Source organism: Xylocopa sonorina, chromosome 2, assembly GCF_050948175.1.
Source record: "Xylocopa sonorina isolate GNS202 chromosome 2, iyXylSono1_principal, whole genome shotgun sequence".
NCBI lineage: Eukaryota > Metazoa > Arthropoda > Insecta > Hymenoptera > Apidae > Xylocopa > Xylocopa sonorina.
Window position 1 is genome coordinate 15,945,039 of NC_135194.1, and position 13,015 is coordinate 15,958,053.

Here is a 13,015-nt window from a genome sequence, read left to right on the forward strand (position 1 = left end):
TATAGTGTCTATACCATAGCACTACAGTAAAGAGTGATTGACCCATACTTAATTAAATCTAGAAGAAGATGAAAAGCTGACGTAGCTCAGATTTCACACGCGATTAGTTTACAGTGAATCGAGTTGCTTGCAGTCTGGTAAAAACTAGAAGTCCTAATGAAAAATTTATAGAAACTAAATCAAGTACCTTTATCGGGTTAATTTAAAATTACGGAAATGCGGGCAAATTTAAATATTTATATAAGCGCATGCGTATTAACAGTTATTCGAATGTAATAAGCATGCGTAGTCGGAAAACTAAATTGAGTATAACAAGGGAAACGCGCGCGGAATCACGCAGAAGCATACGAGTAATTACACACAGAAGTTTTGTAATTAATTTGGAAATATGTAAGACAACATACACTTGGAACAACTAAGTAAGGAATAGCGCGTAGAAATTCGTAGACACGTGTTCCCTTCACGTCACTGAAATCATGATTGAGAAGAGGAAAGGCAAGGAAGAATCATATTTATCGTAAAATGTACCAATAATATGAATCATATATGAAATATATATTTTTCGAAATTGTTAATGATGGTACAATGGAGATCTACTGTCGATACGGTAAATAACTTTACGTTTTATTTTTCCAGAAATACAGTGATGATTTATTGTTTTATTGTAACGTTGAAAGAGGCGAATCGAGATTTCGAGAAATGTCTGGACTGAGTCGAGTCTCTTACACTTTAGGATTCTATCCTTTCTACATACATCCGTATGTAGAAATACTTGCTGAGAATAAAACGCGCTGGCAGACGGTGTTAACTCCCCTCCTAAAGAAAGAAATTGGTCCAATCAGCAGTCGCCTTTATGTTCCCGCGTCTGAACCTTAAAGCCCTAGCGTCATTCGTAATCGTTTCTCGGATCGCAGGTCCGCGATCGTCGCCATATTGTTAGAGTACACGATTTTCACGCGATTCTCGCACACCATCAACTCTAGTAGACGTAAATAACATGTCGTTTCGTGATAACAGGTACATGGCGAGATTACACGTGTGACCCGATGCAGATACGTTTCGGGACCTGACGAATTTAAAGAAAAACGGTGCGCAAGTATAGGAAACATTGTAATGCCGACCGATTGAACCGTTTCACTTCCTTCCGCATGTTAGAGACTATTAACGTAAGTGAGGAGAGGGATGACCAAGTTAACATTGAAGCTTGCAACTGAGTAAATCGACTAACAATCGACACGTGCGTGTGCGTGTGTGTGTCTAGCTGTCCCACCTACAGTGCGGTCACGGACGACAGGGTTTCACTTGGAATGCTCCTCTCGATGTTACGGCACTGCGCCTTGTGAAATGAGGCGGCCCCGCGGCGAGAAAAACGGGGGCCCGGCTGGTTGAACGCATTAGCTCTCGGGAGTGCAATAATATCGCTAGTATTCTCAGGATTTCATGTGACGACAGCGAGTGTCCACGCGACAGAGATTCACCCGCGCCTCTTTTCTTTCACGGAATTATGTTTTCGCGGTTCAGCCCGACTGTTGACAGCTGGAATGCGAGCATACCATGCGATCGTTCGATGCTACGGAGTAAAGCGAGGACATCGACTCTTTAATACCACGACGGAGAAACCAGAACTGTATTCGCGAGCAAGAATAAGAGATTCATTCGATGCGTCTGGGGGAAATCGAACGATAAAAGGCTTGTTACGATTATGCGAACATTTGTGACCAGAGTTCTTTAAGGAATACGAGAGCCTGCTGTATCGAACCGATCTACCGATTACACGTACGACGCTGTTGGGAAGGAAACGGACACTAAGCAGCGGCAAATTTTGGATAAAAGATATAGATAGCCTTTCAAACGAGTTACGCGCCAGTGATACTGCTAAGAAGAGAAAGAAGAGTGGGAGAGAATAAGTTTGGGAATAAAGAGGCGAAAGGTTTACTGGATGATAAGGTAAGACTTACCTCGAGGTAAGGCACATATCGCATGGGCCTGTTCTTAAGTAGTGTACCCAATCTTGAGAGGGAAAGAGAGAGAGAGGCAGAGATAGTGGTAGAGAGAACAGCAATAAAGGAAGAGAAAGAGAGACCGTACGGTGACCCAGATTTTAGCGGGTCGAACAAGACAGGCTAGCACGAAGAACCTGACGGTGGGCTCACTGAAATGGGACACAGCGCAGCCTGGAGCTAAATTAGCCGCGATGTCCAATAAGAGTAAGTCCCAGCCGCAGCAGCAGCAGCAGCATCCTTCGCACGTGATCAAGTCGGCAGTGGAACAAGTGCCACCGCGATATCAACCACCACCGCAACCGACCAGCGGAATCCTCAAGAATCATCCTCACTTCGGTACAGGACCATCCGTGCCAAGCTCGGCACCCGCGCCTGGTCAAGGCCCTGTCGTGGCCTTGAATCATCATCAACCGTCGCAACCACGACCCGTGCCGCAACAAAAAGATGCGCAGAGCAAGTATTCGCCGAGGATAGAGCATCGACATCATCCTCAGGGCGGTAACGCTCTGACCGCGACCGTCCCAAAAACGCAACCGCATACTTACCTTCAGGCCAAGGTCGGCCAAGGTCAGTACTTGCCACCTAACGGTCAGTATCCGACGGTAAACAGTGCACAGACACCGCCGCTCAGACAAAGAATCACCGACGACGAGTTTCTCAGGCTCGGACCCGTGGAGATGCTCAAGTTCGTCCGCAAAACCGAGAGCGACATAGCGAGGCTCGCTGCCGAGCAAAATCGTCAGATACAGAACTTGGTAAGTTGCACTCGACTCTTTCCTGTTTTCCAAATCCTATCTCGTCTAGTTACAAGTCGTATTCGTGGCATAGATTCTCGAGGATTGCTAAAGACAGAATGTGTATAAAAGTCGTATCAATGTTCCGAGACTTATACAGGCTTAAGATGTTGAATGAATAAGGCTGACACGTGTAGCTACTAAAAAGCGTATCGTAAAGCAACAGATCCAGGGAGTATGTAATCCGAAACGGTACAATAATTTTGATAAGGAAAGCTACCGTGAAGAGTAAAAGTAAAAGCAATCGTAGCAGTTTTTTCTATTATTATATTATCGGTACTTGTTGCTCGATTCTTCGAAAGAGATGCGATCACGGATCTTGAGCACGTTACACGGAAGTTTTTGGGGCTCTTTTGGGTCAAGCGAGGCGAGTCCAACGTCGAAATTTCAACCAGTCACGCACATGTGAGCCTAGCCACGAATAACTGCCGCTACAGTCAAATTCGTTTTCGCTGAAAATGCTCGACGATTAAATAAGTGCACATTTAGAAAGCGTCGAATAGCTAATAAAACGAATATTTGCACTAAATATATATATGACTAAAAAAAAATACGTTCCAGCTTAGCGAGCTCCGAGCGTTAAAGGAAGCAAACCAAAGATTAAGTGATGACAATCAAGAGCTACGGGATCTCTGTTGCTTTTTGGATGACGATCGTCAAAAAGGTCGAAAGTTGGCGAGGGAATGGCAGAGATTTGGAAGATACACAGCGAGCGTTATGCGCCAAGAAGTTTCCGCATATCAGAATAAATTACGTCAACTGGACAATAAGCAGCAAGAGTTGATCAAAGATAATTTGGAGCTAAAGGAACTCTGTCTTTACCTGGACGAGGAAAGAGGAGGTGGCCAAAGGGACGACGGGGATGGTTCGAGTTCAAGCACCAATGCTGAGGAAACCGCATCACCGAGACCAAGGCATACGTCTACATTTAACGGTATTACATAAATTCATTGCAGAAAATACATTTTGCACGAATAATTTTGATCAGATTTTCAAATTTACCTCACAGATCAAACTATGCAATACGTAAGAAGTTTAGAACAACGAGTAAAGCAACTCGAAGAAGATAAGAGTGTTCTACAGGCACGTGCACAAGGATGGGAGGTACCGCCTGGCGAAATCTGGGAGAATCAAAATAGTCCAGGCGAAAACCCTCATATAGGCGGAAGACCAGAAGCGGTGGTACGAGCTCTTCAAGTTCTCGAAGTTAGAGAACAACTAGAGAGAGAAGGCGGCCACGACGGTGAAAAAGCTTTGGTCAGAGAGATGTGTAATGTGAGTTATATTCGGTATCATAGCGTACGAACACAAGAATTTCATTTTAAAAGATATCGCGGGCTGACTGTTCTAATAATCCATATTCCAGGTTGTTTGGCGGAAATTGGAAGAAGGTCCACAAACGAGGCATTGATAAGCGTACCACAAACGCGATTCGTTAAATTATAGCGAAAAGTTATTGCGTGATCCGTTTATCCCGGTAGCGTACCTAATAGTATTATAGTAGTTAACGTGGATGTTATGAATTTCATAGATTTATACACATGTACCTACAGATATTTCGATGTAAGAGTCAATGTGCCTAATTTACAGTATTTATATAAACGTCGTAGTGTCGTTAGATTGCCTACATAAATTGTTAATAAACTTTATTTTTATTATAAATTTGGTATAATTTATTTTGACGCACCCAACAAATCCTATCCGTGATGCGAACTCGCATGTGTGAATGAATATTTAATAAAACATCTTTCCGAAAGAGTATGACAACGAAGAAATAATCAATGTGTATTTAAGGGATGCAATCTAAAAAGCTACTATGGTCACAGAATCTACAGAGTTTACATTACACTCCTGCTTACAAAACGGTCTCATATATTATTGGGATGACCAGTCTTGGTTGCTGAAGGTCATCTTTCATCTCGCTTCTTGCTTCAGCGACGAAACAAAAGAGAACGAGAGGTAAAATGGCCTTAAGCAGCGAAGACTCATCGTTCCGAATAGGACATACCGTTTCCTTAGTTCATGAATGATTTCAGTCTACCAATCTCTAGTGCACAGTTAAATTAAATACATGCAACTTATACTGTCTATAAAATTGCACGATGCGCATGATATTAACACAATCTTATAACATGCTGAATGTCAGACGTTTTAAAGAATGTGCATTTAATAAAAAAGATTATAATAATAAAAAGAAATACAAATGAAGAGAAGTATTTGAATTAAAAACGTATCTTACAGAATTTATCAAATGTGTTTCGAAGTGATTTTTAAATAATCTTTCTTTGTGTTGTAATCTTGAGGGTGAATCGGTCCATCGCCGAGTGTGCGCCAACCCCGGTGAAAAGTAAAGGTGGGGATTGCAAGCAGTCACTTGTGTCCGGAGAGATGAGAATCATCGGTGATGTGCGTGTGCACTGGCATAGGAGAAGACAACGCAAGGTTCATCCTTCTTTTCATTGTCCTGGCAATCTACATGCTGGCTGGTGCTGCACTCTTTCAACGATTAGAAGCTGACCTTGAAGTGCGACAGGTATGAAACCATTTTTTTTTAATGAAAACAATATCATGGAATTTCATGTGTATTCATTTACCGTATAGGCTGCAGAGTTTTGGCGCGTTTATCATACTTTTCGAAGACACTACGTGAAGAATGGTCCGATTGCTTTTCAAAGATTAGATGAACTTTTATATGCATATGGAAATGCTTCGTCCTCTGGTATCATTAATAAAAGCCGACGATGGGATTTTCCTGGGAGTTTTCACTTCGTGGGTACCATCGTTTCCACAATCGGTAAGAAATAGCATATTGTGACCTATTTAGAGTTCTATACATCTTGTCTTGCAAAGCATAAGCGAACCGTAATAATAGGTCATTGGAACGCGAACCACATATACCGTATACATTATCTCAATTATACTTTCCTTCCTTTTGTATCCTTCCGTCTTTGAAGAATTACGTGCGCGCACCAGTGTATCAATAATTGCGATATTATTTCCAATATTCTCGTCTACTTCTTATCGCACACGTTTGGTTATTTTCCGATCATTAACTTAGAAGTCAATTCGTTAACGGCTCTATTATCGCGCGAAACTTGGTCATAAGAGAGTTTAATAAAGGGGTAAGGGTCGTCGTCCGCAGTATGCATAAGAATGTACCGTAGAATTCCAGGCAGTTAATATCTTGCGACCTACTCTTGTAGTTACCATATCCAATACTTTGTAGTTGTTGGTATTGCACATTATATGTATATTCGTTTTTACTTCAAGAGGAAGTTGTGGATCTGATTTTTAATTCGTTTTCTAGGATACGGAAATACTGCACCGCAGACAACAGCGGGGAAAGTAACTGCTATTCTATATGGCTTTCTTGGATGCTCCGGTAAATGAGAAACCTATTTATTATTTATTATAGATTAATATCACTGTACGCTATGCAACGATTCTCATCACCCTTCTTACGGCGTAGGTGGAATTCTATTCTTCAACTTATTTCTCGAAAGGATCATCACTTTCTTAGCTTGGATTTTGCGGAACATACACGTACTTCGCCTAAAAAGACGCATTCGGAAAAACTCAAAGAATGAAAAAGCCACTTTACCGGATATTCTTGACGATGATGATAATTTAGATCTGGACAAATGGAAGCCGAGCGTGTATTGGGTTATGCTTTTTCTATCATTAGTATGCTGTACGGTAGCTTGCTGCGCTGCTGCAGTTTACGCTCCATTCGAAGATTGGAAATACTCCGACGCTCTTTACTTTTGCTTCGTTAGCTTTGCAACTATAGGCTTCGGGGACTTCGTTAGCACACAAAAGTTGCATTATCCTTACGTCCATTGGTATGTCCTATAAAATCTTGTTCAATAGTATACACCCTTAGAGTGATACGCTAATTTTTACGTGTACAGGTACCGTTTTGCTAACTTTGTCTTCCTGCTAATTGGATGCTGCTGTACATATTCTCTGCTAAACGTGACCTCGATCGTAATAAAACAAGGATTAAATTACATTATACAAAAAATACAATGCAGAAATCAGGAAATGGCTACACTTCATTTACCGAGGAGGAAGTCATCCGTATCCACGATTTATTTTTCGAAGAAAAGAGGAACGAGAATAGCCGTCAGAGATTCGTTTAAAGTGGATCATTCAGAAATACCACGGAGGATGTCAGGAGAGTTGATTTCTATGCAGGATTTTTTCTCAGCAAACAAGGTTTCTTTAACTGTAATGCAAAAAGAGTTACAGGAAATGGCTCAGGTAGAGAAAGGCGGTGGTTTGAATACGACCGTATCCAACGCGGTCGTTCTCAAACCTGACGCTGTCGGGCCTTTGGCTATCGTTAGTGAAAAGTTCAAAAGTAAAGTTTCGAGGCAAGGTAAAAAATTTTCGACTTACCGAAAGAAATAATGTAAGAGAGTTTCAAATAAGTAGAAACTATAATGTATTCTTATAGCAAATCAGTCTGGTAGAGAATCACAGGATTTGCGGTACAGTAAATCGTACATGGATCAGTCATCGGATAACTTTATTTAAGTCACGTTACAATACAATTCACCATGTACTCAACAACATTAACAAACATGCACTCTTTTGTCTTCGCTTTTCCTCATAATATTGATCATATTATATGTAATATAATGCATGTAAAACAAATTTTAATATCCATCTGCCAATCTGTGACACATGAAATTACATTTAGGCAATTATGGAGTTGAAATGTTAATAGTATTTTCTGTTTGTAATTTGGCGAATCATAAGTATGAACATGTCCTTTCAACGTTACCAATTTTACATGCATCATAAAATTACAAAGACAAAAGTTTTCTTGTCTAGGTAACTATTAATGCTTTCAACTTCAACCAGATATTTCAATTCGATGAGTATGGTGGATGTAAAAACTGTCGCACTAAACCCTGTTAGTGAAACTGATGGCTCAGAAAGATTGCGCGAAAACGAATTTGACTGATTGAGAATCTAGATCGGAAATACAGATACCTTTCCCTAAGTGAGAATGGATATCAGCAATTATGATAGAAAGATATAAATTACGAGAGAGATAGAGAGAAAGAGAGAGAGAGAGGGATAGAGACAGACAGACAGACAGATAGATAGAGAAAGTGAACGGGCGATTCTTTACAGACTAGAACATTTTGTGTAATCTACAGACAACTGTTTTATCATCAAAGTCAGATGTAACATGTAGATACTACGATCAGGTCTATAAAAAAATCACATCGTACAGACGAGATAACACTGATCTAAGATTCATCGTGTGTTTTCCAAATTCAAACCGTGTTTAAATTTCACTTTAAACTTGAAGCTCAAATTCGATCACCCTAACATCCATAATTGAATCACATCGAATTGAAGCTTTTTGAAATTTTAAAAGAAACTACTAGATTTAATGCCAGCAATGCACCGACAGTAAGAGGAGTTTGTTCTACCTTTTTGGTTGCTCTCTGTACTTGTAATACCTTGAGCAAAAAATCTCAATAACTAACATGTTTCCCATTGTGTTAAGTCTTAAGTCTCCATGTTTGTGTTTTCCATTGTGTGTGTTAACATTTAAATCTTCGTCCATGTTTTTTAGCCTTGGGGCCCAAAGTATTCGTAAAATAGTGTGTACTCCATTCCAACAAATTTGTTCAAGGTTACGACCAAATCACGACTTGACATCATTATCAACCGTGTAGCCAACAAAATAGCGTTCAGTGTTTCGCACTGACGCTAACCAAGCTGCGCACCAAATATTTCCCAGTCGAGGATCGATTGTTCCTCGTAGGCGTCGATGCCCTGTATTTGGCAACAGCAGCAAAAAGCACAGTATTCCTTTACTGCGTACAAATCCATATGAGAGTCATATCTCATTAAATTGACAAAACCTCCGGTCGAGGTTGCCACAGATCTTTTTCAGCGTATGTCACGCATACGAACAAATTGTTGCCCAACTATTTCTAAACCATTGCTTATCAGATCAACGTCATCAGATATTTTGATTATCCTTGGTTTAAAAAAATCCGAGTTTGTTTCACACGCTTGAATGTAATCAGACAATACGAAGTGATCCTCGATAAGTACCGGAGGTTGATTCTGATTTTGTGGTTGTCGATTACGCGAACGCGGTACTTGATCGGCTGGTTCCATTAAATTCGAGTGTTTCTTTCGTTGATGTTGTAACAATTTTGCCTATTAAAGAATATCAGTTTTTCCAAGATTTTTAAATTTATATACAAGATAAAATCACATATTTATATATTTCCTTATAACTTACTTTGCTAGCATACTGCTTATGACACCATTGGCAGCCTTGAGGTGTAGTTCTAATGCTACCAACAGTTTGACTAAATGTTGGATTTGGTAAATCGGAGTAATCTGACTCTTTCTGCCGATTGCTCGGTGGTAAAGCAGCTCCTGGATGATTTTTCATGATATGTGCTTTACGTTTACTGCTGCTCTTATAAACCTTTAAAAGAATGTAATACAAGAATAGTATCGATCAAATATAATTCAACTTATCCTGGTAACAAACGATATCGCACCTTTTCACAATATTGACAATAGTAATCTCTGGTTTGGCGTAAAATTGGTAAATTTAACTCTGGTACAGATTCTGGTGCAACATCCGGATGACGTTTAGCCAAATGATTTACGAGCATTCCTCTTCGTTTAAATCCCACTAGGCATTGATGACATTTATAAATGAAACGATTGTAATCGTTAGGGTTTACCTGTGTTAATGAGATATAATTAAATTGTTGTTAAAGCACCATTTGTTTTCGTTAAAAAATTTGCGCAGTAAAAATAAAAAATACCTTTGGAACAAATTTTTTAGTTTGTGTTACTTGTGACATTTGTTCTTCGGTTGCTGTTTGTGAATTATGCAATTTAGTCATGTGCTCTTTTAACTTGTCTTTCCTTTTAAATTGCTTACCGCAGTTTGCACAATGAAATTCTCTATAAAAATAATATATATTTTATAGAAGAGCGCGTCTAGTACAGTGTTACATTTGCAGAGTAAATGTTGGTATACCTATGATCAGAATGTTTCAGTAGATGCATCTGCAATTTATCTACAGTAGGAAATCGTTTCGCGCAAATTTGACATTTATGTTTTCTTTCGCAATGGTGTGCCCTAATATGTTTACGAATAACTGAATATTTGATGAATATTCTTTGGCAGTCAGGACAGCTAAATGTGCCATCTTCCTTTTTATGAGTTTCAATATGATCTTTTAATGTCATACTTTGATTAAATAGTTGTCGGCACATTGGACATTCAAACACTTGTTTATTTTCTGCACCAGGAGAAAAGTAAATATAAGTGATAAGATAAACATTTTACTCCTATTTAAGATTATATTATTCAATATAACCATAATTCACCTCGATGCGTTTTTAAATGACAAGAGAGTGCTGAATTGTTCATGAACCTTTTGAAGCAAATGTTGCATGGCAGTGGTTTTTGGTCTTCAGCACCATGCACCAAACAGTGCTGTTGCAATCGCACCTTCGTCGCAAAACGTTTATAACACATCGAACACTTATATGTAGACAAAGTAGTTAATCTTTTCGCTTTTTTAAAAGATAATCTCCCGTGTTGTGAAATATGATTAATCAATTCTTTTTGTTTTTGAAATTGTAGTCCACATTGCGGACAAATCGTAGATTGTATTTTAGTTTTCACTTTATCAGTGCCATGAACAAGAGCGTGTAGATTAAGCAAAAGCGGTTTTCTGAAAATTAAACCGCATACTGAACATTTCCATTCCTTCGAATTATTTTGTCTTGAATTTTCTTTTTCTTTCAAATTTCTACCACGAAATACTTTCATGCGTCGAGAATGATTATCGTCCAATCGTGACCAATTAGATAATTGATTTTTGTGCTCTGCAATTGAAAATTATATACGTATATAAATATAAATATATCTCAAAATTATAAATCTGTCATTTAAACTTAATATATACCTTTATCACTTTTTGTTTCTTGTATAGATTTAAGTGGTATTAAATTTCTACGAATCGCGTAATCGGTACTAGGGCCAGCCCTTAATTCTTCCTTTGGTAAAATGCTTCTTGTAGTCAAAAATACTATTCCATCACGTTGTTGGCAAATTACCAAATTCTGATCTTTATATGTTAATGCAGGTCGAACAAAACGCATCCAATTCGAAGCATCTAAATCGTTAATAAAAGATTTTTAATAATTGTACATTTAATTTACCAGACTATATTCATCGAAATATAAGCACCTACTTTCATTTGAAACATCTACTTTAAAAAATTCTTTATCCTCAGTTTCATAGAGCAATGGCAATTCATCCTTAAATGGTGTGCCATCATAGGGATATAAGATACCCTCTATAGGACCAAATTGAGTACGTTTTTGTATATAACGTTTAGCAAACACTCCATAATCTGATCTGCCTGATACAATTTCAGAACTGGATAACTTGTTTATAGAAAGATATGATCCTGGCAGTGTTGCTATAGCACGTGATGGCACTGGTTGATCTGCTATTGTGCATACATTATGCGAAGTGCAATTATCGCCAGTACATACATCATCACATTCATCACAACCTACAGAAAGATACATATATGTATATATGTATATAGACTGCCATTAATTAAACGAGGAAGTAATAAAATTACATACAAAAATTCTTTTTATCATTTATACGACGCTTCGAGCGTCTGACACTCTGTTTTTCACAATCTTTTTTCTCTTCAGTAGGCATCAAAATTTCGTTCATTTCTTTTGCACTAGATGCAGCTAAAGGATCTGCATTGTTCTCTTTGTTTGAATTTTCTGCAGTTGATGAAAGATGCGTAGAATCATCCACATCAAGATTTTGTGTTTTAAATGAATTTATGACATTCATTTGGTCATCCTGCATAACAAGGAAGTCTCTACTCAATGTAAAGTCTGTACTTGGCATTCCTGTTAGCATCAATGGAGCTGTTGCTGATTCCAATCCAGAATTGGATTCTACAAATATATTTTATGAATGTAACATCATTTAAAATTACATTTTATCCAAGGACAATGTTTGATTAAATATACCTTGCATCAAAATCAATTCACTGCTGACACTGGATACCAATTGTTCTTCATTCTCATTGGCAACAAAATCAGCAGAATTATCTGATTGTTGCACGCTCTGCGCATCAATTGGATGTGACAATTGAGAGACATAATTAACATTCACCCTTTCATTTGACTCAGATGAAGGTATTAATGGAGACGAAGGACCTTGTAGTACAACAACAGAATTGTGAAATGGCGATGGCGGAAGTTGTACTGGGGTAGGCGAATATCTAGCGGCTGAACTCATATTGGGGTCAAGAGGACTAACACGATGTTCAAAGTCAGAAAGTGGCGATGAGGCTCTTGGGGAAAATGAAACTTGTTCGTAAGTTGGAAATAAACGAGAATATTCTCGCGATTGATCTTCCACATATTCCACCTAATAAACAAAATTATTTCAGACAGCATTATGAACTATTTAGCATATATTTTGTGAATTTTTAGTTTATTTATGAATTTACTTACAGTTAAAAATAATAGCTTATTATTATTCATTTTTTTGGGTTGTTCACACATCGATGAAGAAAGTGAATGATCTGTGGGCCAATTTACCGAAGTGTCAGATACTTTATCAATATTAGGTATCTCAAAGGAGTTAGCAGGGGCCCCCTCAGGAGGGCCCCTTGGATCCATTTTATTTCTCGCCGTGTACCAGGAATATTACAACATCTGTAACCTGCTAAAAATATGCTTTAGAACTATAATAGACTCTATTATTTGAAGATAAACAAAATTAAAGTAATTCGATGCTCTTTAACCGCGTAACGATGAGATTTGTCGGATAATAGAATCATTGAAACGATGTGATACCAAACGCGATAAGAGTAAAGGTAATTAAACAATACTTTCATTTTTAGATCTTACAAAGAATAAGACTTACCATCGTTAATATATAAGTTTTCGAAGTCGATGCACTTTTTGCCTTGTGATGCACCTGCTGCAGCTCACTGGTTCGTCAACAATCGACGTTATCAGTTTCATATTGCTGCTTGAGAACCACTGAAATGGCGGGAAATTTTCGAATTGACGGAGAGAATTTAGAATGTCATATATTTCAAGGTAATATATTGAAAATAATAGCTTTAACACGTATCTTTATTAATTTTATTCGATACTCAACAT

General features: G+C 38.3%; 3 protein-coding genes across 5 annotated transcripts; 2 read left to right on the forward strand and 1 right to left on the reverse strand.

Annotated features, from left to right (window-relative positions):
• The first annotated feature begins 800 nt into the window (after positions 1 to 800).
• Ccdc85 (coiled-coil domain-containing protein 85) lies at positions 801 to 4,467 on the forward strand. 2 transcript variants are annotated; one of them, XM_076909989.1, is made up of 4 exons: positions 801 to 2,758; positions 3,359 to 3,731; positions 3,786 to 4,072; positions 4,164 to 4,467. In XM_076909989.1, exons 1-4 carry the CDS (start codon positions 2,195 to 2,197, stop codon positions 4,206 to 4,208), a joined length of 1,269 nt encoding a protein of 422 aa, XP_076766104.1. In that variant the 5' UTR covers positions 801 to 2,194; the 3' UTR covers positions 4,209 to 4,467. The 2 variants fall into 2 exon arrangements, with proteins under 2 accessions (XP_076766104.1, XP_076766105.1); XM_076909990.1 differs by having other exon boundaries at positions 809 to 2,758; positions 3,807 to 4,072; positions 4,164 to 4,465.
• A 694-nt stretch (positions 4,468 to 5,161) lies between these two features.
• LOC143432970 (potassium channel subfamily K member 13-like) lies at positions 5,162 to 7,227 on the forward strand. The gene is made up of 5 exons (XM_076909988.1): positions 5,162 to 5,330; positions 5,399 to 5,591; positions 6,105 to 6,179; positions 6,267 to 6,639; positions 6,709 to 7,227. The coding sequence occupies exons 1-5, from the start codon at positions 5,202 to 5,204 to the stop codon at positions 7,208 to 7,210; spliced, it is 1,272 nt and encodes a 423-aa protein (XP_076766103.1). The 5' UTR covers positions 5,162 to 5,201; the 3' UTR covers positions 7,211 to 7,227.
• An 84-nt stretch (positions 7,228 to 7,311) lies between these two features.
• Positions 7,312 to 12,892, reverse strand: LOC143432969 (PR domain zinc finger protein 10). Of its 2 annotated transcripts, none has more exons than XM_076909986.1 (12): positions 12,774 to 12,892; positions 12,359 to 12,569; positions 11,870 to 12,272; positions 11,462 to 11,794; positions 11,059 to 11,385; positions 10,771 to 10,980; positions 10,187 to 10,690; positions 9,834 to 10,098; positions 9,616 to 9,757; positions 9,343 to 9,531; positions 9,075 to 9,266; positions 7,312 to 8,989 (listed from the first exon to the last, which is right to left on the reverse strand). In XM_076909986.1, the coding sequence occupies exons 2-12, from the start codon at positions 12,524 to 12,526 to the stop codon at positions 8,714 to 8,716; spliced, it is 3,009 nt and encodes a 1,002-aa protein (XP_076766101.1). In that variant the 5' UTR covers positions 12,527 to 12,569; positions 12,774 to 12,892; the 3' UTR covers positions 7,312 to 8,713. The 2 variants fall into 2 exon arrangements, with proteins under 2 accessions (XP_076766101.1, XP_076766102.1); XM_076909987.1 differs by having other exon boundaries at positions 12,359 to 12,572.
• Positions 12,893 to 13,015: the final 123 nt, after the last annotated feature.

Coding starts and splice junctions, on each gene's coding strand:
- LOC143432970 (XM_076909988.1), top strand. CDS start 5,202: ATGTGCGTGTGCACTGGCATAGGAGAAGACAACGCAAGGTTCATCCTT. Junction 5,331..5,398: donor CTGACCTTGAAGTGCGACAG/GTATGAAACCAT, acceptor TTTACCGTATAG/GCTGCAGAGTTTTGGCGCGT. Junction 6,180..6,266: donor TGGCTTTCTTGGATGCTCCG/GTAAATGAGAAA, acceptor CTTACGGCGTAG/GTGGAATTCTATTCTTCAAC.
- LOC143432969 (XM_076909986.1), bottom strand. CDS start 12,526: ATGGATCCAAGGGGCCCTCCTGAGGGGGCCCCTGCTAACTCCTTTGAG. Junction 10,691..10,770: donor AGAAACAAAAAGTGATAAAG/GTATATATTAAG, acceptor TTTCAATTGCAG/AGCACAAAAATCAATTATCT. Junction 9,267..9,342: donor ATTGTCAATATTGTGAAAAG/GTGCGATATCGT, acceptor ATTCTTTTAAAG/GTTTATAAGAGCAGCAGTAA.
- Ccdc85 (XM_076909989.1), top strand. CDS start 2,195: ATGTCCAATAAGAGTAAGTCCCAGCCGCAGCAGCAGCAGCAGCATCCT. Junction 3,732..3,785: donor GCATACGTCTACATTTAACG/GTATTACATAAA, acceptor AATTTTGATCAG/ATTTTCAAATTTACCTCACA. Junction 4,073..4,163: donor TGGTCAGAGAGATGTGTAAT/GTGAGTTATATT, acceptor TCCATATTCCAG/GTTGTTTGGCGGAAATTGGA.